At 42.1% G+C, this 27,553-nt stretch overlaps 1 protein-coding gene across 2 annotated transcripts; it reads left to right on the top strand.

Moving 5' to 3' along the window:
• Window positions 1-604: 604 nt before the first annotated feature.
• Window positions 605-21,543, top strand: CDX4 (caudal type homeobox 4). 2 transcript variants are annotated; one of them, XM_033137997.1, is made up of 4 exons: window positions 605-1,269; window positions 10,720-10,764; window positions 19,149-19,294; window positions 20,763-21,543. In XM_033137997.1, exons 1-4 carry the CDS (start codon window positions 801-803, stop codon window positions 21,015-21,017), a joined length of 915 nt encoding a protein of 304 aa, XP_032993888.1. In that variant the 5' UTR covers window positions 605-800; the 3' UTR covers window positions 21,018-21,543. The 2 variants fall into 2 exon arrangements, with proteins under 2 accessions (XP_032993888.1, XP_032993889.1); XM_033137998.1 differs by lacking the exon at window positions 10,720-10,764 and having other exon boundaries at window positions 609-1,269.
• Window positions 21,544-27,553: the final 6,010 nt, after the last annotated feature.

Below are 27,553 nucleotides of genomic sequence, written 5' to 3'. Positions count from 1 at the left end.
TTCCTACATTGTAGCCTGAGCATTGTATTGTGGCATAACCTTTCACAGAAAAGAATCCACTTTGTCTGATGCCAGAGGTTGTGCGGTTGACAACAGGTTGTGCCAAAATAAAACAGTTGATTTTAAGATGCTACAGGACTCTTGACTCTTTTTGCTGCAACTGACAAAACAAATTCTAGAGGGACAGCTGTGTTAGTCTGACACAGCAAGTGCATAACTCATTTATGATGGAATAAGATACTTGTTTCAGTTACAGGTAGGTAGCCGTGTTGGTCTGCCATAGTCAAAACAAAATAAAATAACAAATTCCTTCCAGCAGCACCTTAGAGACCACGAACAAACTTAGTTGGTCTCTAAGGTGCTGCTGGAAGGAATTTTTTATTTTGTTTTGTTTTAAGATACTTGTTGTTCTTATTTATTTTATTTTTGCATAAATAAATGTGTGGAATCTGTGCCCTGTCTGTCTGGGGATTTGGGAAACCAGTAGCCGGGACATGGAGCATCTGTGAGAAAGGAAGCACCCAAATTGGCAGCAAGGTGGGGTTGTTGGGATGGCTAACCCTTCATTTGAATGCAAATGTTGCTTGAGAGCAGCCAGTGACATCAGATAGAACCTTAGTAAACTGTTGGCCCAGCACCTGGTAAAACTATTGTTAATCATGTGTAGTAAAGAGACCTCAGGGCTAGCATGAGTCATTCATAGAGCCAGTTGGGGCTAGAAAAGGAGAGTGAGAGAAAGAGGAGGGTGTGTGACATCAAAGGAGTAGAAGCAGGATGGCTTGGCAGGACAAAGCTAGGGTATGAGCATCATGTATGTGAGTTATCTTTTGGAAAAAGAAGGCAGCATGTATCCAGGATCCGTAAGGTGCAACAGCAGCAGCAGCAGCAGCAACAACAACAACAACAACCTGCCGGCACAAAACTTTGCCTCCACAACACCCTACGCAGATTACATGGGATACCATCCAATGCAAAATATGGACCACCGTGGACAACCTTCAGGGGCTTGGGGAGTACATTATGGCCTGCAAAGGGAAGACTGGAATGCTTATGGCCCAGCACCTTCCAACACTGTGACCGCTACGCAAATGAATGGATCATCTCCCGGGCAGGTTTCCTATAGTTCTGCTGATTACAACTCCTTGAATCCCGCTGGATCGGGGGCTTTACCTCCTGTAAATACAATCAATACAGAGCAAATCTCTCCCCACAGTCAAAGACACAGCTCTTACGAATGGATGAGGAAAACAGTCCAATCCACTTCAACAGGTATGTTGGCGAGGACTAATCTATACATGGAAATCTCTAGCATTATTCTGTGCCATCTCACCCACACACCTCTGCAAGTGAATACAAAACTCTTGCTCAAGATGAAAAAAATTGCTTCCCTAGACGTTGTCTATGCTTTTGAACGAATTTGATTTATTGTCCTTCTGATATCAATGAAAGATCAAATATAATGAAATAATCGCCACATGCAATGTGCAGAAACAAGGGTTTTGGGGAGCGGGATAAGTTAAATTTTAATTGAAAGTGAACTGGGGTAATATCCATCTAAGTCATACTTAAAAGAGATTCACTGAAATAAATGGACTTAAGCTGAATGATTTCAGTGGGTGCACTCTGAGTATGATTTATGTTAATTGATTTCAATGGGTCTACTTTGAGTATGGTTTAGTTTGTTATCACCCAAAGTGTTTTAAATGAGATCATCCTGCAAATATTTTTTTAAAAAATATTCAACATAACCTTATGCCTATTTATAGGAATTAAGTCCCACAGAGTTATATGGGGCTTACTCCCATATAGGGCAGCAGACTGAAACACACTGTGTTGGTAGCACTGTAATTGAATATATGGCTCATTTAAGAGTAAGCTTCTCATATTTTCTACCCACTTGTATGACTAAAAAACTAAAATGGTCTTGAAGGAGAAAAGTTATATTCACATCTTCTTAGGTCTACATGAGAGGGAGGTCTGCAGCATCACACCATGGTTATATGTTCAATTTACTGTATAGGGTTTCATGCATTAACACTTCAAATGGAAACAGTAGATGAAATCTTCACTTTAAAATGCTAGGCATGCTCAGAGAGTGCAGGGATCTAACACACACAACCAGCTTGATCTTTTCATAGAAGTTTCAATAGCAAGCTGGTGAAATAAAAATTGTATAAAATATATATCGGAGCCTCAGGAAAATATTTGTTAGATAATGGAATAGAATAAAGGTGTTGACGGGGTGTGTGTGTGAGGGAGGGGGCAACTGTCAGATTACTAAACACTCAGTAATTATACTACTATGGACAATGAATAACAAAATTCTGGTTTTAAAGTGCTGCATTAAAAAGAGAATCCTGAACAACCACAGCTACTGTGTGGGTTTGACCACAGCTATTAAGAGACAGTAGAAGTTAACAGCTGCAGTACCTGGTGCTCCATAACATAATGCATAATACCAGGATCCCAAAATGAGCCAGGCACACTTTTGCAGGCAATCCTTCAAAGAACAATAGTGCTATTGAGGGGGGTGTTAAGTACTGCAAAACTTAAATGTATTTAGCTTTCAATTGAATCCTTTGTTTATGAAAACAGTAGTGTAAACATGTTACTCCTTGCTGATTATGTAAAGTACAGGAAACTGATGAGTGATTTGAACATCTAAGAACTCAACTGTGATATTATGGCTTACTGTTAACCAAGCCTCATGGAATGCTGGGGCATGTAAATCTCAAGGGGTTAATCAATGGTTTACATTATTTCTTCCAAATGAAGGATTGTGGTAAAGTATCTCTCTAAAAACAGGCTACTGGAAAGGTCTCCATTGAAATAACTTTCTAGATTGTTTTTGAGGTCTCTTCTTATTATATCTCACCTTCCATCAAAGGAACTCATGGGTTCCCTTCTCGTTCTATCCTCACAAAAACCTTGTGAAGTAGGCTAGGCTGAGAGACAATAACCAGCTGAGTGTTATCTCCAGGAAAACACTCTAACCACCACACCAACTTTTAAAAATGCTGCTATGCAAGTACCTAGAGTTGCCATTCTTAGGTTTCAGCACAGTCCCCCTCTCTGGAAGTTCAATCTCTGGGGCTCAAATCCTACACGTGCTGAAGGTTGCAATCTTAACTCCATTTACCTAGGAAGACCTCTGAATTAATATTATTTGCTTATGAATAGACATGATTAGGATTGCACTGTTAGCCACATTTGAAACAGGGTGGAATTTTACTTACAAGCAAACATGCACAGAATATTGCTGCATGGCTCCTTGTCGTCAGTGCCCAGCCTACACATACAATAGAACAATTAGATCTGTCTGATACAGTATATCTAACCAGACACAAAAAGGAAAGTACATCTTCACACAGCACACTGCTAAACTGTGGAATCTGCTCCAATAATGTGATAGCCACCAGCTCAATAACTAGGTTCCATTTCCAGTGTCAGAGACAGTATGTCCCAATACCAGGTGCTGGGATTCACATGTGGAGAGAGTTGCTGTTGCTTGCTGGCTTCCCATAAGCATCTGATTGGCCATTGTGAGAACAGGATGCTGAATGAGGCAGGCCTTTGGCCTAATGCAGTTTTCTTCTTATATTTTTATGTTAACAAAAATAACAAATTCCAGAGGGGTAGCTGTTTTAGTCTGTGGCAACAAAAATAACAAGGAGTCTCGTGGCGCCTTGAAGATAAATAAACACTTCCTGCCTCACAATGCAAAACCAGATTGGTAGACAATTCTAACTAAAATTAAACACACCATGCTAGAGCCCTTTAGAACCTAACAAATTAATAATATAAGAACTGTCCTGTAAACAGGAACAGATTGAATTGCCCGGTCCAACATTCTGTCTTCTGCAGTAGCCAACAAGGTGTCATGAACATTTCATGGACAGTGCACAACAAAGCAGTGCTTGTTTGCTTCCAGAAATCAGGGCAGCTGATAGAACCTGCCCTAAGGATATTTGGCAGCAAAGTGCTTATTCAAATGCTCTTTTCATATGCTATACCAGTGGTGGCGAACCTATGGCACGCGTGCCAGAGTTGGCACGCAGAGCCCTCACTGCTGGCACGCGCACCATCGGCCCATCCATGCTGTTGTCGTCGTTTTTTCCCCAGGCTTGCGTCCGCTGTTGAAACCTTGAACTTTTTTTTTTTTTTTGCTAGTCGCTGGAGATTGTGTTCGGCGATTGATCTCAGCTTTTTGCTCTCAGGCTCTCTCATCCAGCAGCTTTCCCTGGCTGGGAGGGGGGGGTGACACTCTCGAAGCTGGCCCCACCCCCGCGATCAGCGAGGCAGCCAGAGCCAGCTCAAAAAACCTTCCACAGCGGCCCCTCCTTGCTGGCCCACCCCGTTCCGCCCAGGGCCCAGCCCAGCAGGAAGCGGAAGGGACTTTGCAAAGCGTGGGCCGGCAGAGCAACAGGCAGTCACACTCCTCGTGCTTCGTTGCCTCGGCGTACGCAAAACGCAGCCGCGTCTCGCCACCGGAGGGAGGGCAGGGATGGAAGGAGGGAGGGAGGGGATAGCGAGGCAGCGGGGAGAGGACCAGCCCAGCGCCCTCCTGCCTCGGACTCCCCTCGCTCCGGCCTCGGACCGCCTGCTCGCTTGCCTCTCCGACCGAGAACGCACGGAGGAAGGGATCAGGTCTGCTCAGACAGAAACAGAGCAAAACCGGGGGGGGGGATACAGAAAGAGGATCCCCCGCAAGCTCCGGAGCATGTGTAGAGAACAGCTCTCAAAACATAGGAGAGCAAATAAGAGGAAGCCGCAGAGCATGTGCAGAGTGCGTGCCCCCAAAATAACAGAGGACATGAGCAGACTCTTCTTTATAGGAGAGTGTATGTGAGAGGGTGGAGGGGGGACGGAGGTAATCAGGGCTGGCTGATCCTGATTGTTGGGTTAACTCCTGTAGTTCTGCAAAGAAGCGAGATTTGCTCAAAGCTTCGTTAAAAAATAAAAGACAAAAAACATTCTGCTTCTGCTGCAGAGCAGCATATAAAAGTAGCACATTGAAAATGAAAACAAAAAAAACCATTAACGAAGCAATTACTAACTGGGGAGGGGGTAGCTTTTCCTCTCCCACCAGACACTAAGTCGTACCCTCGTCCAACCTTCCCAAGAATTTACACAGGATAACCCCCCCCCCCCGTGGATTCTGCTCTATTTCAATATGTGGGGAATAAATTAAGAACCCACTGGGGGTGGGGGGGTTGGAGAGACTGTATTGAGGAGGGGATTGTGTCATGAATTAAGTGTCTGCTTGTGTGTGGGCACTCCCCCAAAAGTGCTGCCACTACTGGGGTGCCTTTTGGGGTGTCGCGGAGGCAGGGGGTGCAAAGAGGAGGCCTGAAGCACCACTGCAGCCCTCCAGGGGTCCAGATATTGCCTGCATTTTGGCAGCCTGCAGCAACTGGCTCTGCAGAGCTCTTATTGAAGAGGGCTGGAGGGCCTGGCACTACTCGACTCCCTCTCCCCAGTCCACACACACTCCAACCAGGTTGAGTGCACATGAGAAGCTGACTCAAGGAGGTATTGGCCTTTGTTTCCTCCTTGCCATATCCTGATGAGCAGTCAGCCCTCTGCACATGCCAGGGGGTACCCTTTCATTTCTTACAATGGACACGGGTGGATTTTCTCAGAGCCATGCACTCTTCTCCCTGCACAAAGCTTGGCCCCTGACCATGAGCAACTGGTGCTTCCTCCGAGATGAAGAAGCAACAGAATGCCTCTGAGCACATACAGAGTTCCTTTCCCACACATCTGCAAAAAAAGGGAGCTTTTGAGAAAGCAGTTGTGGCTTCGAACAGGTTCAAATCTGAGAGCCTTTCCTCTTGAGATATTACGCACCGCTGCTGATCAGACATGGTGGTTTTAGCTTTATCTGTGCACAGCGCCCCCCACCCCCCAGGAACATGAGCTGATGCTGGCCCTGGAAGTGTTTAAAGAGTTGTAGCAATTTTAGTTTGTTTCAGTCAGTTTTATTGCGGTTTTAACCTTCTGCGTGTTTAAATCACAGTTGTAAAGATTTTAGCGGTAATTTCATTGTTTTATCATTTCTATAAAACTGCTTTGCATTTTTTCCTACAATCAAGCAATATATAAATTTTATGAAATAAACAGAAGAAATAACAAAGGGCTGGTGTTTCACCCCTCTGCTGTAAACCATTCCTTCTTGCCTGAGAGGCTTTGGGAAGGGGGGAGGCAAGAGGCATGGCTTTTGGACTATCCTGAGAGGAGGTCCTCCTTTCCCACCTCCTGCCCAGCCAGGCTGAACGTAACCCATAGAATCAGGTCTGTAGAGTTGAAAGGGACCCCCAGGGGTCATCTAGTCCAAGCCCCTGTGAGGCAAGAATGAAGATCCCTGACAGATGGCCCCCCCAACCCATGCTGCTGGGTACCACCTGACCTTCCCATGCCTGGGGGGGGTTGACAATTTTTTTTTGCCCCCGGGTACCAATTTACCTTGCTACGCCCCTGTCTCCCCCCCAAAAAAGCTCAGTAGCTTTGGGGCACCCCCCCAAAAAAAGCAAAGCAAGTTTTGTGCGACACCCCCCCAAAAAAAGCTCCAAAACATTGGTCGGCAGCTCCCCCAAAAAAGCTCAACAAGTTTGGGCACTTTGTGATAAATAAGTGGTTTTTGGTTTACAGTTTGGGCACTCGGTCTCTAAAAGGTTCGCCACCACTGTGCTATACTCTCTACCATCAGGAATATCAGCAGCTCTTCTTTGTACAGAACCCAAGTGGCCAACAATTAAGGAAAGAACACTCAGTTAAAGCATATTTTAAAAATTGTGACTATTGAGCATTTTTCCTCCACTGTGCTATACAGAATTAGGGGATAACCAACTCTGGAAAGCAGCTTGTCAATATTTTTTTAGATTATTATTATTTTCCAGAACTGAGCTCTGCTTTGACCTTGAGTAAGAGATTGGATCTTCTGGATAGAATCCAAACAGAACCTACAACCAATTAGAAACACAACCCCCCCAATGGTATAAACTCTTGAGAACAGAACCTTTTAGAGCTAATTACTGGTCTGGACCCAATTCTCACCAGTTTCCTTATGAAATGTCTTTACTGAGATACGTTTCTAAGTGCTGCCCACTGCAGTCTTAGATAGCCACTACAACAAGGTAGACACATGCAGACAGGCTTTGTGTTTACGGTCAACACCAAGTCATCTGTTAGCCTGTTAGCAGCCCGATCTTTCAGGTTTAAAGTTTTCAAATATGACAAAATCAATATGATGCATGCCTTGTAAATTTGTAGACTTGCTGTCAAGCATATACAGCTACAAAGACTTGGTAGTTAACATAGCAGATGGCCAAACTTCTCCTATTTGGTTCAATTGCTTTATATAGTGTATTTGCTCCCCTGTATTCTCTGTACTGTATTAGGTCAGAGGTTGTCAAACTGATTTCAATGGTATTGTGGGCTTTCAAGAAGTTTATCAGGGGTTCCTTGATGAGTTTGCTAACACTGGCTAGCTTTCTCTGCAGGACAGTTTGACAGCTAAGCACTCCTTTTGGAGTATGTTTGCCCAGAGAGAACAGAGCTGCCTTTAAATAATAAATATCCCCTTCAAATGCAGAGAGCCTATTGTTTTGGTTTGTACCAGTTGGACCTCCACCCTTTTGCCATCACATTTCATTATTGGTGCCACCTTCTCATGCCACAATGGAGAAGGCACTGTGGAGTTCAGGTCCTGCTTGCAGGCTTCCCATGGGTATCTAGTTGGCCACTGTAAGAACAGGATGCTGGACTAGATGGGCCATTGGCCTGATCCAGCAGGTCACTTCTTACACTCTCATGCTCACTTCAGATCTTCCTCTGCTGCTGCATGAGGGTTATGGGTTTTTTCAAGGTACAGCCTCATGGTGGTGAGAAACTTGGTCCATGCCATGTGCTGTGTCTGTTTTCCCTGAAACAGAGGTTGACTGGCTTGTGGGATCTACTTTGTTTTCTGCCAGAATCTTAAAGTTCACCAAACAGAATCAGGTGCAAAATAGTGCATAAAGAGGCCCAGTTCAGGTGTAACAATCACAGTCCAAAAAACCAGGGTTCCATGATTATTAGGTCAAGAGCTAGCATTGTGTATGCAGGCACGTCCAACAGGTAGATTGTGATCTACCGGTAGATCACTGGACGTCTGTGGTAGATTACTGGCTCCCCCCCCCAAAGAAGCCCAACAAGTTTGGCTCCCCTAAAAAAAGCTCAAAACTTTTGCCCTGCATCCCCCCAAAACAGGGCTCTTTTCCTCCCTAAAAAGAGCTCAGCAACTTTGACCTGAACCCCCAAAAAGGGGGTAGATCACTGCCAGTCTTTAACTCTGCGAGTAGATCGCAGTCTCTTGGAAGTTGGCCACCCCTGTATATGCATGTGTGTGCTTCCTACTGCCCTTCCCTTTCTCCTTTGTTTTCTTGCAGGCCTTAATACAATATTTCCAGGGATTGTTAATCCATTATCGGTTTCAGGAAATCCAATTTTTAAGAGAAGGGACTTGTCTTGTTACTACTGCTAAACAATAAACTCTTGTCAGAGCGAGAAACTCTTGTCCTGCTACAAATTTTGTAAGCAAGTTAGAGGGATTTTGTTTGTTTGTTTGTTTACAATCAAGCAGTATATAAATTGTGTTAAATAATAAAAAATACTGTAAATCACTGGAAGGCCTATCAATAGATACCAAATCTCCTCTCTGCATACAAACACAACCCCATTCAAGAATTTTCTGCAATAGTAGAGTGAGTTTCCTGAAAGTGGAAAGTTTAAAAGCACACTTATACCACTTTAGCACTCATTGCTTTCCCCCAAAGAATCCTGGGAGCTGCAGTTTACCACTCATAGAGCTATAATTCCCGTGATGTAATTGGTGTAAATAGATGAATACTGACTTTTTATAATAAATATTTTTTAATTTTTAATTAGAGTACAGTCCAGTAATAGCCTCATTATAACAATACCAATTTATAATACAAAACAAAACAAAATAAAAAATTCCTTCCAATAGCACCTTAGAGACCAACTAAGTTTGTTCTTGGTATCTGAAGAAGTGTGCATGCACACAAAAGCTCATACCAAGAACAAACTTAGTTGGTCTCTAAGGTGCTACTGGAATGAATTTTTTATTTTATTTTGTTTTAACTATGGCAGACCAACACGGCTACCTACCTGAAATTTATAATACAATTATTAATACAAATCATTCAAACACCGAATTATACAATTTAGATAAAGTGGGGCCCCAACGTTTTTCAGACATCTGCTTTCTTTCCTTCTCCAATCAGGCCTGCCACTCCCAAAGGCCTCTTAACTTAGGAATCCTAATGGACTGTCACTTTTCCCTATGTTGCTTTCCTGATCCTAAGCACATGCAGAGATGAGAGTCAGGAGAGAAAAATAGCAAACTTTAGCTCCCCATAGCCAAAATACACACAAAAGAGTTTTGTCTTTTAAATGTAACTGTACAGTTGCTCTGATTGCCCTTGAAACCAGTTTTCAGACTTCCTCCACCATCATAGGCAGAAAGCCCATGCACACCTGATGCTGGGAATCACAAGTGGGAAAAGTGCTGCTGCACTATGGTTCTCCTGTGTGTGCTTCCTTTTGAGGCATCTGGTTGGACACACTGAAAATAGGATGCTGGACTAGATGGGCCTTTGGCCTGAACCTGCAGCCAGGTTTTTCTGATGTTTTTAAATTCAACATTTTCTCTGGCCCAGGGTTCACTTTTGCTCCCTTTCTCAAAGGATTTAGGCAAAAATATACCGGTACATTTATGTGTGGGTTACGTTCTGAGGCATCACACACATCAGTGAAATCATGTATAACTGAACTCCATTAAGAAAGACTGTAAACACCAGCTCTGCCCTTTTAGTGATGTTTCAGTGGTGTTTTTATGACGTTTCCAGGTCACTTTTGGGTTCCCCACATTGCAGGTATACATGACTGCACACATATTGAAAGCACATAAATGAGGGGCTGCCTGTACTGTGATGCCAGTACTGAAAGGAATTTAGGATCAGTTACAGGTGGGTAGCCGTGTTGGTCTGCCATAGTCGAAACAAAATAGAAAATTCTTTCCAGTAGCACCTTAGAGACCAAGTGAGTTTGAATTGTTCTACAATTGGTATGCAGCACTGGAAAATTTAGGTATCTGAAGAAGTGTGCATGCACACGAAAGCTCATACCAAGAACAAACTCAGTTGGTCTCTAAGGTGCTACTGGAAAGAATTTTCTATTTTGTTAGGAATTTAGGAATCTGTCTTGCACCATGCCAGACTATTGGCCCATCTAGCTTAATATTCCCTCTACAGTGACTGATAGCAACTCTCAAGGGTTTCAGAAAGGAGTATTTCCCAGCCCTACCTGGAATTGAACCTGGAACACTTGGCATGCAAAGCAGATGCTCTGCCACTTGGCTGTAAGTCTCTGATTTTTTTTATTTATTTTTGTCGTGCAGTCACTATTAATATTGTGAACTGATAGGTCCTTGTTTCAAATCTTGCCTCAGCCATGAATTCACTAGGGAAACCACCACCTCTCTTCTTGAAAATGGGGGTGCTTTTAATACTGACCTACCTTATGTGGTTGTTGTACATATTAAAGAGACAATGTACAATATGTGAGGCAACTTGAACACTCTAAAATGCTATATAAATGCTAAGTATAGATACAATAGATGCCTATTGTATATATTATCCTACCATTCTTTTTCAGAACAATTCAAATCCAGAGCTGCAACATGGAAACAGGAGAGTCAAGGCAAGATACATAAAAGGCAAATATTGGTCAGCCCACCCCCCCCACCCCCTGTCAATATTTTATTTTTGCCTTAAAGACCTACATGAGACCGAGTGATAAAAAATAATAATATTGATTTTAGACACAGACTAAGAAAATGTGGGGGAGGAATCTGGAAAATAAATTTACATCCTTCCCATAACTCTCTGGGTTGCTGATTTGATTTTGGTGGTTGTGTATTATTAGCTGTAAGAAAAATAAAAGAAAACTGTCAGTCATAATATGTGAAACTCAATTAAAAAAAAAACCATTTACACAGAGTAGACTCATTGAAATTAATAAAACCAAGTTAGTCATGGTCATTGATTTCAATGGATCTACACTGTAAAAGAATCTGAATACCGGTACAACCCTTATAGTACAGAAGGGGTGGTGCAAGGGTGGAGGAGAGAACTACTGAAGATTATTCATCCACCTCATCCAGTGCCCTCCTGCACACCACCAGGTAGGATGGGCCAAAGCTGTGCTCTTGTCCTTTTTAAAACTTTTTTTAAAAAATAACCAATATAGAGCCAGTGTGGTTAAAGACTATTAGATGGAAGACCTGGGTTTAAACCCCAACTCAGCCATGAAACCCACTGGGTGACCTGGGGGCAGTCAGTCTCTACCCCCACTACCCCACAGGAGTGTTGTGAGGCTAAAATGGGGAGGGGGCAGAACCATGTACAGCAGCTTGAGATCATTGGAGGGAAAGTAGAATATAAATGTAATAATAAATGTAGAATAAATACACCTTTTGTCCTGCTGGAAACAGTGGGAAGGAAATAAAATCTAGGGCTAACCTAGTTACCTAGAGGCATTAGCGGGAGTGGGAAGCTGTTGGATCTGAGCTTTTGCTTGGTCCATCCCAGCACTCCTCTAATATTGGGAGGGCAAGTTTGGGCTCCTGTGGCAGTATTCCCTGCTCTCCCTGTCTGGGGCGGAAGTTCTCTCTCCTTTGGGAGAGAGAACTGGTGCTTCCTATAGCCTTTGGGGCACCCTCCCAGGAGCTACAGAATTGTAAACCTGAGACCATTGAAAATGTCTGGGTAAATAAAAGTCTTTGCCTGCTAAGGAAAAGGCAGTGTTTAGGTGAGAAAACTGCAGAGAGAGTGTGCAGCATGTCTCTCTACCTGGTCTCTTATCTGCCTCATCCAGGGCCGGATTTAGGTTTGATGAGGCCCTAAACTACTGAAGGTAATGGGGCCTTTATATGTCCAGCTGTCCTTTGTCAGCAACAAATTGTCACTGTTTTTTCTGTTGAATATATGCTATATATTCCTGCCCACCTAGCAGTTCGAAAGCACGTCAAAGTGCAAGTAGATAAATAGGTACCGCTCCGGCGGGAAGGTAAATGGCGTTTCTATGTGTTGCTCTGGTTCGCCAGAAGCGGCTTAGTCATGCTGGCCACATGACCCAGAAGCTGTCTGTGGACAAATGCCAGCTCCCTCAGCCTATAGAGCGAGATGAGCACCGCAACCCCAGAGTCGTCTGCGACTGAATCTAACGGTCAGGGGGACCTTTACCTTTATATGCTATATGGTAATTTATGGACCTAATAGGTATCTAACCAGTGATATTTTAGGGAGCAGTCTAGCAAGCGGGGCCCATTACTTACATCATAGAAGCCTACACAACACTGTTGCTGCATGTAGGTTTTATTTTATTTGTTTTTTTATCTTATATTTTGGAAATGTACATCCAGGGTTTTTTCCCTTTAATTTTTTTGGGGGGGCCCAAAAGAGTGGGGCCCTAAGCTATAGCTTGTTTAGCTTATACGTAAATCTGGCACTGGCCTCATCTCTTAAGATTTATCTTAACCTGTCAGCAGACATGTGGATGTAGGCAGCCTCAGAGATACTTTATTGTTGTTTTATTACTAATTCATTAATAGCTTCTTATGTAGGAAATACATAAAAGCAATTTCACAATACAATGAAAACAGATTTAAGCTAAAACAACTGCACATATAAAAATTGTTAAAACAATAGTGCTTTCAACATTAAAACCAACAGTACTATGAATTGTGCTCAGAAACAGATAATAAGTTAAGTTCAAAAATTGGCAATACAGTGGTACCTCGGGTTACAAACACTTCAGGTTACAGACTCCGCTAACCCGGAAGTAGTACCTCGGGTTAAGAACTTTACCCAGGGGCGGAGCAAGGGGGCGGGGGCAGCCCCCCTGGTTTCCAGGGGAGGGGGGTGACACTTCGGCCGGCCCCGCCCTGCCCTGCCAGCGGGCCCCGGATGGGCCTTGGGGCGGAGTGGGCTCGCCCTGCAGCCTGCTCGCAAACCTGCTCGGTGGCATGGGAGCAGGCTGCGGGGCAAGGCTGCTCCGCCCCGTTGCCTGTTCAGGGCTTGCCCTGGGGTGGCACTATAATATAAGATAAAATATGATGCACTGCGCACGTGTGCCGCGCCACAGCAGCCCGCCGGGCAGGACCTGGACAAGCCGCAGGGCGGAGCGGCCTCGCCCCACAGCCTGCTCTCGAACCTGCTCGGTGACATGCGAGCAGGCTGCGGGGCGAGGTCACTCCGCCCCGCGGTCTGTTCGGGGCCCACCTGGCAGTGGCGCTATAGCACAGCACACATGTGCAGTGCATTCTACGCACTGCACACACGTCGCTGTGTATGACACACGGTGCGTGCGTCAGACACAGCAACGCTGCGCACGTGTGCCGCCACTGGATCCCCAGGTTTGCCGCCCCGGGTGACCAAGCGGCTCGGTACGCGCCTGACTTTACCTCAGGATGAGAACAGAAATTGTGCAGCAGCGGCACAGCGGCAGCAAGAGGCCCCATTAGCTAAAGTGGCACCTCAGGTTAAGAACCGTTTCAGGTTAAGAATGGACCTCTGGAACAAATTAAGTTCATAACCAGAGGTACCACTGTATATACTCCTGCCCAGCAATATAGTACTTTGTTGTTGTTGTTGTTGTTGTTAAACAGCTACATTTCCCAAGTAGTCTTCAGTGCCAGTCTCATGTGCCAGTCTTCAGTGCCCATTGCAGAAGTCTAATTTGGAGAAAAGGGCATGAAAGAAGAAAGTATGAGGAGATATCTGTTTTAAATTTGATTTGTCATGTTTGGTTAAGACCAGATATGTTCTGAGATATGATCTGTTTATTTGGCTTTTCTGTTTTCTTGGTATGATGCTTATATTTGTTTTAAATTTAAAATTTCAATAAAGATTTGATCAGAAAAAGGTTTGCAATTCTCCAGGAAGACTTCATATTATGTTAGCTCCTCTTCCACAGCTGCTGTTCATTTTAAGGGAGCTTGCTCAGAAGAACCTGCCACAGAACTTTGTCCTATATCAGTTATTTAATACCATGAAGGTACACGGCACCTCACAGAATAGCATAAGCAAAATGACAGCAAACCCCTTTAAAACTTTGACTGTGGAGGGATAAATAAGGGATGGGTAAGAGAGACTCATATACCAAGCAGTGAATGAGAGTCAAACATTATAAAGCTTTGTTTCAAGGAAATGAAACCCCAGCCAGCATGGCCAATGGTGATGGGAGTCATGAGATGATGGTGATGGGAGCTGGAGGCCCACAATTTCCCTATCCTTAAATGGTAAAAGAAATGGATTGTATTCAAATATGTTTTATTCAAAGTACTGTAGAACCATTAAAATAAATGGATGTGCCTAGTTTAGGCCCATTAATTTCAGTGGGTCTGCTCTAAGTAGGACTTACTTGAATACAACCCAAACTAAGGCTAGATTCAAGTATCCCCCACATCTATAATAAGTTTAACAATTACATCAGTCACTATGCTAACAGTCGAGCTTCAGATCTCATTCACATTTTTGCCCAGGATCATTTCTTTGTTGCTTTGAAGTAGATTTAATGTGTATAATTAGAACTGTGTCCCCATCACACAAACGAGAATATCAACCTGGCCTCTTTTTTATCACCCAGCAGAAGTCACAGACATAGACTAATTCATGTGACAAAGAGGATGTTAATGATGTAAAACAGGAGCAACTCTCAAGCAAGGAGGACAGGGTGAGCCAGAGGCAGTTTTCATGCTAAGTTATTTTGCTTTGTAAACTAGCTGTGAGGTCTGAGCACCCCACCCCCCCACCCCGCCAAGTCTTGCCCCTTCCATCCATTGTCTTCAGTTCAGAGGCCTATCTGCCATGTTAAGCAACAGACCCTCTTTTGACACCTCTTCCAGCTTTGATGTGCATCCCTGTCTCTTCCTTCTCTTCCTTTTATTTAGCAGTTATACTGCCGGAAAGAGTGACAATTTTCACAGCAAATAAAGAGGCCCGATCTTTGCTTTTATTGTGTTCAAAAGAAACACTCTGTGAATTTTATGGCCAATAGGAAAACTTCCCCCACCCCCTTCCCATCCCACACAATACTCAGGCTGAGTCACAGACTGGTAAAATAACAGGAGTATCCTAATACAGGTCAAACATCAGGTGAGTAGTTTCATGGCATTTAGAACAGCCTGATTTCCACGAAAGATTACAAACAAACACTTAAATGGCTCTGCCCTCCCATTTGCACACCGTAATAATTAATTCTGAAACAAAATACAACAAAAACTTTTCTCACGAGTTTTTTAAAAAAGGGGCTAGAGCCCAAGAAACCACTGGGAATCACTATATTCCCCCGCCACGTGCCCCAAACACACACATACAAAAATGAATGGGACAATGTTCCAATTGTTGTCTTTAAAAATGCAAAATACAATTCAGCCCAAATAAAGCACTTTTAAGTCCTGTTTATTTCAATGGAATACATGTTGACTTTTCTGTCAATCAACTGTACAATCAAAACAAAGTCTGAAAATTAGTTAACTGTGGCAAATTGCAACAAGTTTTGTACATACAATTCCTCGCTTATTTAAAAGAAGGTAGAGGTTGAATGTTAATAATAATAATAATAATAATAATAATAATAATAATAATAATAATTTATTATTTGTACCCCGCCCATCTGGCTGAGCTTACCCAGCCACTCTGAGCGGCTCCCAAACGAATGTTAAAACAATACAGCATTAGATATTAAAAACATCCCTAAACAGGGCTGCCTTCAGATGTCTCTTAAAAACAGGATAGCTGCTTATTTCCTTGACATCTGATGGAAGGGTGTTCCACAGGGAGGGCGCCACTACCGAAAAGGCCCTCTGTCTGGTTCCCTGTAACCTTAACTTTACACATGATCTGAGACAATACCAAGATCCACAGGCAGAATCCACACAGAGCTTGAGGACATGTTTAACTCTCCCATAGCAACAGATCAAATGTGCTTCATTTTGGCTAGATGGTACCCTATTTGCCTTACGATATTGAGTAAGTAAAGCAGTGGTACTAATTGTAAAGAATTGGGGAAAGTAAGGATGGTGAACCTTTTACAGAGTCACATTCTCTTCTTGCAGGGCGGTGGTGTTGTGCCTGTGGTGAGTGGAGCCTGAGGTAAAAGTAGATAGAGCAACAAATGTAAATTGTGCCTTTGAACTGTAGGCTTGTTTCTACATAGACTCACACACCCCTCTCTATTTTTCAATCTGACAATCAAGAGGCATTATCAGAGATTAAGGACACCTTCCAGACAGGCAAAAATACTCAGGGAGGGTATGGAGCAGGGCTGCTAAGGGTTGAGGCTTAGGAAGCAGTGCAGCCTGGGGAGAGTCCTGAGGGCCAGTATTAAAAGGGTTTGCAGAATGATTAATCAATTTAGGGCTGGTTCAAATAGTGCACCGCACTCAAGCCTTTATAGACACCTATAAAAATGTAATGCAGACATTGCTATTCTCATTGAAGCACTGAGTACATCTATAATTACCATGTTTAACTGCTAATTTTTCCACACTGAGTTAGAGAGCCTTTTCAACAGAAGCACCAAAGTAGGGATCGCCCTCTGAGGTATAACTTGCACCGACTTTTTGTACAGCTTTTGTCAACAGGTCAAGATGCACTTCCTTGCCTAGGCTTTTGGAGAGGTGAGGTGGGGTGACAATCCACTCTTTCTGATGCATCAATGTGCCGTTGCTTTTATTGTATATTTTCTGCAATTTTAAGGTATTTTATATTTGTGTGTTTTTACGTATCCCATCGTGGGGCCCCTTGCATGAGGAGTGGGCAGTAAAAGTGACACAGTCACCTGCTCTGCTCCTGGATCTGATTGGTCTGGGTGGAAGGGAAGGAATTGCTTCTTGCACACCCGCCCTCCACCCAAACCAATCAGATCCAGGAGCAGAGGATGAACTACTCTTTTTCAAAAGTCAATACAGAAATAACCTAAGAACTGTAACATGAAGAGCCCGTCTTGTTTTTCCTTTTCCCTGCCTGTTCATTTTCCCTGGTGTGTCAATGTCTTGAGCCTAAGGACAGGAACTGTATTAGTACTGAGCTTGGTAAATTGCCCTGGGAGACCCCCCCCCCCCGCAAAGGGCAGGGTATAAATGCAACAAACAAACAAACAAAGTTAAGAAAGAAATATTTAGTCATACAATTGGGACCCTGAGGATCATCTAGTCCAATCCCCTACAATGTAGGAATATGCAGCTGCCCCATATGGGGATCAAACCTGCAACCTTGGTATTATCAGCTCTAACCCACTAAGCTATCCATGAATTTGTTTACTTTCAGTTAATAAAAATTAAATCCTCTTGAGATAGATAGATAGATAGATAGATAGATAGATAGATAGATAGATAGATGATAGATAGATAGATGATAGATGATAGATGATAGATAGATAGATAGATAGATAGATAGACAGACAGATAGATAGATAGATAGATGTTTGAAGCAGGTGTTGAAAAACATTCAGATGTTTATTAAAATCAACAAAAGCTAAAAATAAATGAAACACATGTAACTTCAACATTTCTGAATAGGCTTGCCCAGACAAAAATGTCTTTGGCTGACACCGAAAAGACAACAGTGAACTGGTCCCAGGCTATTAAGTGACTACTGCAATTGTAACCCCTTGAAATTGCCCCAGTTTCAAATTGGAAACCAGAGCAGATCTGAGGAGAGGTGTATGCAGACAGGATCTAACTCCTGTAAGCAACCATGCTGGATAATTCTTCAAAAACTGTAGCTTCTGGGTCAAGTGCCAGGGAAGCCCCACAAAGAGTGTACTGCAGTAATCCAACTTTGAAGTCACCAGTGCTAGAACTATTGTGGTCAAGCTCTGCAGGTTGAGGAATGGCTATAGCTGTCACACCATTCACAGTTGGTAAAAGGTGCTTCTAGCCACTAAGGCTATTGGAGCCTCCAGTGACTTGCACTGGATCCAGAAGCACTTGCTACACTGTGTACCTGCTTCTTCAAGGGGAGGGTAACCATGTCAAGGAACGCAACAGTAGGCCATATTCTCAGCCCCAGGAGCCACTCACCCAGTGCCTCCATCTTGCCAAGATTCAAGCTTAGCTCATCTCACCTCATCCCAACACCAGTCCAAAGCCCACATGACATCTCCTACTTCAGATGTTATGGAGAAATAGAGCTGAGTGTCATCAACGTAGTGATGGCACCTTAACACAAAACTCCAAATGGCTGGCCCCAGTAGCTTCATATAGATATTAAATCACACTGGGGATAGAATGCTATTCTTTATGTAGAATATTGTGGAATGCTCTCCATAAGAAGGATTGCCTGCCACATTTGTTATAAATCTTTAGGCGCCGGGGAAAACATTCCTTTTAAACTGTGTGTTGGTGGTGGTGGGATCATTGTTTTTGTTTGTTATTATCTTATGTATTTGTTGTGTTTTTATATTGTTAACCTCCTTGTGATCCTCAGGTGAAGGGCAGTATAAGAAAGAAAGAAAGAAAGAAAGAAAGAAAGAAAGAAAGAAAGAAAGAAAGAAAGAAAGAAAGAAAGAAAGAATAGTATTGGGGATAGAACAGTGCCCTGTAGCACCTAGCGTAACTGCCAGGAAGTCAGAAAGCACTCTACCACTACTATTTGTCCCCTTAGGTAGGATTCAGACCACTGGGACACAGGGCCCTCAATTCCCATTCCACTGAGCCAGTCCAGAAGAATACCATGATCAATGGTACTGAAAGTCATAGAAAAATCAAGGAGCACAGTCACACTCCCTTTATTTCTCTCTGTGTATAGTTCATTATCAGGACAACAGACATAGAATTGTAGAGATGGAAGGGACCCAAAGGGTCATCTAGTCCAACCCCCTGCAACGTAGGAATGTATATACACATACAAACTACTACTGTCAAGAAACCGAGAGTATACAGGAGTGTGTATCCTGGCACTCTCCAGAATATATGTCTACATCTGTATTTCTGTCAATCAAAACACAAACATGAGACATGCCAAATTTTCTGGTTTACAAATGCCTATGTGTATTTTGTTTTTGTTTTTTCTGAACAGGTAAAACAAGAACAAGAGAGAAGTACCGTGTTGTTTACACAGATCATCAGCGATTAGAACTAGAGAAGGAATTTCATTACAATAGATATATTACAATCAGGAGAAAGTCTGAACTTGCTGCAAACCTGAGGCTTTCAGAGAGACAGGTAGAGTATGGTTTCCAATACAAAATAGGTAAAATACTGGACCAAATTTGGGTGGTGTTAAAACAAAAACTGCAAAGCTTTCAAGGGATGTATGTGTAAAATAGCTCACTTCAACTCACCATGACTATTCACTTTAATAATGTTTTATAAATAAGTGGTCTACATGTTTTTATTATTTTTAAATAGACCAAAAAATGAACAAGGTATTAAGCACACCTTATTGAGTCTTTGCTCAGATTTCAAAATCTGGTACTAAAGGTGGTACTAAAGGTGACTCTGTATAGTTATTTTTAAGGTTTTAAGCTTGAAATGGGAGTGAAAACTTGTGGAAAACATGAAGTATGCTTTAAGAAAAGCTAACTAGCATGCTGGCTGTGGTTGATCGGAGTTGTCGTCCAACATACCTGGATGGCATCAAGTTTGCAAAGGCTGCATTAAGGTTGGAAAGATAGGAATGTACCTTAGACCAGGTCACACTGTTTATCTCACCCTTTACCCTGAGAGGCAGCAGTAGGGAACTTTCCCAATACTTGCCATCAGTGCCAGGGACTGAATCTGAGACTTTATGCATGCAAAGTACATGCTCTGTGCTGAACTATGAGTCTCTCTCTCCCCAAGTTGTTGTCAACTTATCAGAGAAAAATCAGCACAGCCTGCTCCTGTCTCTTTAACAGTAGTTTGATATGCAGGAGTCATTAGATGAAGCTTTTCATGGCAGGCATCTAAGATATCGATCAATATTTCAAAAACGGGAATACTATTGTGTTCTTGATAACACTACTATTCTCACAGTAAGAATTAGTGGCACACTACATACCTCATTTCAGTATCAGGCAATACTGTAATTCTCTCAACTTCTGATTCACTTGGACTTAGTTTGTCTTGCCCATATAATATCTCTCACAGAGCCTGGAAGGCAAGAGCAGTGCTTTTTTTCTGGGGGGTACGCATACCTCTAAACATTTTGTGAATCTATGTTTGGCCTCATCGAGGGACAGTATTTCAATACGAGTAGGAAAAAACATTTTTAAAGGAAAAAAAGCACTGGGCAAGAGTATCCAGTTGTTAAGACACATGAACGGAAAGCATATCTAGAAGTGGTGCCACCTTGGAGTCACAAGCTGCCACCAGAATTTGAGTAAGTTCACTCAAAGGTTAATGATGGTGGTGTGTCTGTAATGCTAGGTGAGGGTACTAAAGATGGCACTGCTTGCTTGCACAGACACATTGCACACTTCTTAGAAGCACAATGTCTGTGCCTTTCTGTTTGATGTCACAGAGTCTATTAACAAATTTAAAGGGTGGCAAATACATCCATTTTGTTGTTTTGCTGCCCCTCACATTGGACCCAAATGTGCAACACACACCTTCCCAGTGATTTAATTAGAGAAAGGCATACAAAGAGGGACATATGTATTTATAATTTTGTGGTAAGCAACTGAAACCATTATATTATTTGCCCTTGTAGGTAAAAATTTGGTTCCAGAACCGAAGAGCCAAAGAAAGAAAATTAATGAAGAAGAAAATGACAAGTTTTGATGTCAGCAGCCTCAGTTCCATCCAGAGTGACTCAGGTTCAATGAGTCCCATCCCAATGCCTGACCCACAGACTCATTCAGAAATGGCTGGTACTTTATTCCCACCACCTCCACCACCTGCTCCTCTTCCAATGAATGGCTTACAGCACAATGGAAATCTCCAGCAAGTTGTGGCATCTCAGTAAGGTCATTGCATTAAAGGAAGAACATGATAAAGCATGGGTACATGGAGCACTACAGTTCACAACGGGAACACCAAAGCTGTTTGCAAGAGACCCAGCTCCCCAGCCCCAGCATCACAACAGCCATTTGTAAAATACTGAGAACTTCACATCAAAACAAGGCCTGGGAGAAAACAGCAAAACATCCTTTGGCAAGGTCACTTGTGATATGTCAAAAGCTCAAGTTGGGAACCTTGTGTTCTTGACTGCAAAGGCGGTCTGGAAATAGAGGCAGAGAGAAAGGGGGTTATGGCTGGAAAAACCTTTTTGGAATAAATGCCCCAAGTCTGCAGCCCCATACTTTGCTTGATTTGAGACTGAAGAATTTTTACACGGAGCAATTCCAGTAATTTGTTCTTTCTAGAATGTTTTTATTCTGTTCTCTTAGCAGGGTGGAGCTAATGACAATTACAAGAAAACTAAGGGTTACACTGAGTCAGTGTAGCTCGTTGTCAGGACTGGGCATATGCTGTGTTTCTGCAGAAGTACAGTATTAGGCACAAAATTTAGCTTCCTAAGAACAACTTTCATTTTAAACAGAAGTTTCTAGTCCTTATGGCTAAAAGGTTGTGCCTGAAGGTGCACAGGCAATGCCTGATAGAAAAAATTCAGAACCTAGACACATAGCTAAGTAAGATTTCCAGTGCTTGAGAACAAACTCCTTGTTCCTTGTCATGACCACCAATAAATTTTGCAAAATAGGGACACTGTGCAAATTTGCTGAGTTAGCACAATGGCTTGTCCAAATGCAGATGTTGCTTTTTAATGTGGAGGTTACACACCAGCCAACTTTTTGCTGATTGTATGTTTCAGATGTACCGGTAAAAATTTCCCGATGTTTGAATCCATGAGGAATTTTTTTTTGGGGGGGGGGGTCGGTTTGCCATTATATTATTGTGTTTGGTACCGGTATATTAAAAGTTAATAATTTTGGGTTAATAATTACAAATTGAATTTACTTAATTATATATATATATATATTACAAATGGAGCTACAACTGCTGAACTGCAGTCAACCTAGCATTTCCACCCATTTTTCCAGTTTATGAGGAAAAGGTGGAACCTTCCCCCTCCCAGGAACAGGAGAAACCACCAAAATTATAGTAAAGGAAAATGATTGTGTAATCTGAAAATTATTCAAGTAAGTCCTATTCAGAGTAGACCCACTGAAAGTAATGTAGCTAAGTTAGTATTGGGTCTACCGTGAGCAGGGTTAGCACTGACTACCACCCTGTGTCTCCTACAGTCCTCCACAATGTGAAGCAGCCATAAAGCACTCATATCCATAAACAGAGCTGTGACAAAGCAAGGGAGGATATTACATGAATTTTTATCAACCTCTTTTTCTGAGCCACCACAATCAGTTTCTGTTTCTTCTTATTTGTCATTGTATTTATCATGGACTTCTAAAAGCTGAAGGTTTGCCCAGGTTGAAACAAACTTACCGGTATCTATCCTTTCATATGTCATGAGGAGGGGGAAAGGATTTTTTTCAGGTGTGTGTGCAGAAGAAATAAAACTGTTTTGTTTTATTTTTTCCTGGGTCTTCACATCTCTAACATGAAGCCATGAAATAAGTTTGATGGCACATCACCAGCTTCTGTTCCATTCCATTGCTTAATTCAAGATTCCTGTGGTTTTAATATTGTACTTATTTTATATCTGGAGGGGAGCTTATTATTTCATGTCTTGATATTCTCAACTAAATGACACCAGGGTTGCTCTGGGCACCAGAATTAATAGAGAAGGGGAGGTACTCTTGAAGTTCTGATTTTTAAATTATTGATCAACTAAAATCTACTTCTAAAATTCAACTGAACAGGAGAGACTTGTGCAAAAAGGGGTTGCACATACCTAGTTATACTGTATGCACCTCGATGCAGCAGCTTCCAAAAGAGGTAAGGATGTGTATTTCGAATGGAAAGACAAATGAGAAGCCACATTTGCATCCATACTTTGCAACACTAAATGTGATACTCATCTGCACCTAATATGCATCCACAAAAGCTGAGTTCAGGTTATCAGTTTTAAAGTATGGCTTAGATCAGGGATGAGGAACCTGTGGTTTTCAGATGTTCTGGGGTTTCAACATTCAATATCCCTGACCATTGACCATGCTGGCTAGGACTCATGGGAGCTGGATTCCAACAACACCTGGAGGGTCACACATTCTCCATCCTGGTTTGGAGTGAAATTAGCTGCAGTGAGATTCCAGTATCCTTTTGAATGCGAGAGAACAAGAATGAAAAGTTTTATGTTCAGATTTGACTACACCAGTTTCTTATTACATACAAACTTAGGGATCTGCCGTTTATTTAATTCTAGTTAATAACAATGATCAAACCACAGTTCCCTGGATTTCATACATAATGAGAAGCTATGGTTTCGCCAAAACCAAGAGCAGAAGCTTTCACTCTGTGAAAGAGGAGGTGCTTGTGTGAGCTGTGGCTTGAGCTAAATCATCTCAACCATGTTTTAAATTAGTATTTGAAACAGGCCAGTGTGTTGGAAGCTGCATGTTCAGTTCTCAGTTTAATATTAAAAAATATAAGAGCTTGACTGCTGAATCAGACCAAAGGCCTGTCTAGTTCAGCACTGTGTTCTCACAGCAGCCAACAAGATGCCATGGGAAAACTGCAAGCTAGAGTGCAGCCCCTCTTTCCCCACCTGTGATCCACTGACCCAATTGTGGGGTACTCTGTCAGTAACCAGGATAAGGACATAGTGCCAGGCTCCTAGTAGCTGTAGAAGGCCTGGCAGTTCCAAAGGCCTGCTGCCACTTTATCTCAGGGGCTGGTGCTGAATGCTACTATTTCTTTCTGTACCTGAAAAGGGTTCTGTGACTTGAGTGCACCTAATCCATGGTACCTGCCTCAGACCATGAGTTCCCACTTCAAGCCCTGACATATCCCAATACAGTATTCAAGAACCCCTCATATCATGATTCATTTGAGACATCATCCCAAACTATGGTTTGCACTATCATTCGGAAACTTAACCAGGATTTGTGTGCTAAATGTAGACCATACAATGTTATAACCTGTTAGTGTAATCCTATGAATAGTATCTGTCTACCAAAGAAAAATCATGGCTCAGGGCTGTAGGTGTGCTTTCACATTCTGTCTGCTAAGCTTCATAAATTTACTCCCCACTCATAGTGCAGCAGCTTCTGGACAAAACTGTGTCTTGCCATTTCAGACACCACACAGAAACAAAAGCACTCCCTACAGAAAAATGCTATTCTCAGAAGGAAATCACTGTCTTGGCCACTTTTGTGTCGCCATGGAGGAAACACATAATCAAATAAGAGGGCACAGATTTGCATGTTCTGATTTACATGTATAGATGCAAATTAATAAATAATTATAATTTAAAATACAACTCTGGCGCTTATCTCCATAGTGGGAAAGAGTGTGACCAGGTATCTGTATTCCTGCTCAGTCTGTAGTCCAAGCCTTGCATTCCTTTCTAATGGTATCTTTAAACAGATACATTATTTTATCCCCTGGAGTTAATAGTTTTATGATGTTATCTCTCTTTATATGCACTCCTTTACCTCAAAATGTGTTAAGGCTCTCTTGCTGTATTTGAGGGCCCTCCTCATTCTAAGTGTGGTCCTGTACCTCTGCCCCAAAATCTGACCCAGGTGGCACCACTGACCAAACATGGATTGGATTGAGACTGTCCTCTATATAAAGTATGAAACATGAGGACCCTATAAGCCCAATTACATTCAATGGGATTTACTAAATAGGTATAGGATTGCAGCCTCAAGCTTTCTTCACCATGGTTTGACATGTTATCTGAATTGAACCTAATTTAACTGCATGTATTTGATTTGTTTAGATGTTACAGAGGAAAATCCTTAAATTTGATAAACAAGAGCAGATGTAATCAGTTTCAAATTTACCAAAGTCTGCCAAAACATTTGACTTAATATTTGCACAGATTTCTATGCAGGTTGTTGATGGAAGAAGCTTACACTGTTTGCATCCAAAGCCATCTTCAAAAAGTCATAGGTTGTGGTCCAAACTAGAATGCCACATACTTACCTGTATCTTTCTGCTATGCTAAAACAAAACAAAACAAACATGAGAAGTTTCAAGTTTAAATGGAGGAATAATGCAGGAATGGGCTGCTTAACCTTTTTCTCCTCCAGCCATTTTTGTTAGAAGCACACTGCTCTGGGACAAAGGCAGCTAGAGGAGAGCAATTAAGAGGAGAAAAGTTACCAGAGAGGAAAGAATTAAACAGCTGGGGTCCAAGTCCAACCCAATAGCCCAGTCCACTCCAACAACAGATATTTTTTCAAAAAAATTTTTTTACAGTAATGGGGGCAAACTACCAAAAACTTGCCGACAAAGGTCCGTATAGTTAAAGCTATGGTTTTCCCAGTAGTAATGTACGGAAGTGAGAGCTGGACCATCAAGAAGGCTGATCGCCGAAGAATTGATGCTTTTGAATTATGGTGCTGGAGGAGACTCTTGAGAGTCCCATGGACTGCAAGAAGATCAAACCTATCCATTCTCAAAGAAATCAGCCCTGAATGCTCACTGGAAGGACAGATCCTGAAGTTGAGGCTCCAGTACTTTGGCCACCTCATGAGAAGAGAAGACTCCCTGGAAAAGACCCTGATGTTGGGAAAGATGGAGGGCACAAGGAGAAGGGGACGACAGAGGATGAGATGGTTGAACAGTATTCTCGAAGCTACTAACATGAGTTTGGCCAAACTGCGGGAGGCAGTGAAGGATAGGCGTGCCTGGCGTGCTCTGGTCCATGGGGTCACGAAGAGTCGGACACGACTGAACGACTGAACAACAACAACCAAAAACTATCACATCTCGGGCCACCCAGATTGGTGAATTTTCTGCAGGTGTGTTCTGCAATATGTCATTGACACAGCAAAAGTGCATTAAGGGTAGATTTATATCGGACTGTCCACATCTCATTCTGCTTTATTAGTTGATGTTTCCCATTATTGCTATCTGGAGTGCACGCTTTTTTAAAAATATTTTTTAATGAATTTTCAAATTATAACAACAATTTTACCACAAATCTTAATTGAACAATTTATATATCCATATTTCTCCCCTCCCCCATATTGGCTTCCCCCATATTTCCATATTGATTTATTAAACAAATTCTATACCCTGCTGGTTTTACCAGCCAACAAAGGAAGAATGGCAAGTTAAGCTTATGGACTATGTAGAACTGGCTAAGCTGACAGTGAGGATATATGAGAGAGACAACATCGATTTCAAAAAGGAGTGGGAACCTTTTATAAACTATATAAAAAGACAGTATAAAGATTTGGACCCATTGGCAGGTTTTGACTAAACTTTCACAACTATATAACTGAAGTGCACTCTTAAACTGTAATGCAACTTAGGTTTGACCAGTGCTCTTTTAGGGGGTACTCAATGGTGCTCAGTACCAGCACCTCTTTTTGTTGTTAAAAAGTGTGACACTTACTGTAACAACTTCATGGTGAGTACTGGCACCTATTTTTCTAGGAAAAAAGCACTGAATTTGACAAAAAAAAAAAAGATAAAATGGAAGATTTGTGGTATAAAAAGTTACCAGATTTCAGTAGGAAGTTACAGGACACACACTGATTGGAAATAAAGCAGTATGTTGGCCCCAAAACTTTTGCAGACACCAACAGTATTGAAAGCTAGTTTGAATATAACTATCCCATTACCATCATGAGCACAAATAATCATGAATGCACAATAAAAAAGGACATGTGGAAGGGTTCCAAGTCTGGCCCTGTGTATCGTTTTCAGAAATACCGGTATTAACTACTGGACGGTGAAATGAACAGGAGACAAAGCAAATAATTCATCTCCTGAGTGGGTCAGTGGAAACTGCTAAATATGTTCATTTTTACATTACTTCTTCTGTTATACAGTTTTGAAAGTTGTTTTGTAGCTCAAAGACTCTTGATTATCTTAGGCTGTAACAATGGGTTCCGCCTTCTAAAAAAAACTAAACAAACATTATAACAGACCTTAAAATTGTTTTATATACACAATTTTTAACAAACCATCCTTTGTTGATGTGGTACCCTCCAGATGTTTTGGACTCCCATCAGCTCCAGCCAGGATGGAATGGCAAAGGTTGCAATAAATGATACAGATGATACAATAAATACACTAACTGATCGTATTAAAATGTAGGCAAGAAAATTATTCTTTTATATCTCAGTTCAAAAATTCAAAGAAGTCATATTGAGCAGCCCATGCAATATCAAATTGCCATAAACTTACATTGCTATCAATCAACAAAGCAAGGATTATGTTGCTTTTATCCTCCTAAACATAATTTAAAAGTTCTTAGAAATTCCATGGTGGCAATTAAAGGAAGAGAAATTTACACTTCCTGGTGTGAAAATTTGGGATGTCAAAACAAAAACTGCACTTTAGTCACTTGTCCCAGGATCATTGCAGGATCAGTTTATCTGGTAAACCAGTCTATTTTACCTTGTTTACATACAGGAG

Source organism: Lacerta agilis, chromosome Z, assembly GCF_009819535.1.
Source record: "Lacerta agilis isolate rLacAgi1 chromosome Z, rLacAgi1.pri, whole genome shotgun sequence".
NCBI classification, from domain to species: Eukaryota; Metazoa; Chordata; class Lepidosauria; order Squamata; family Lacertidae; genus Lacerta; species Lacerta agilis.
The sequence above is the reverse complement of the archived record's forward strand: the minus strand, read 5'-3'. Positions and strand labels throughout refer to the sequence as shown.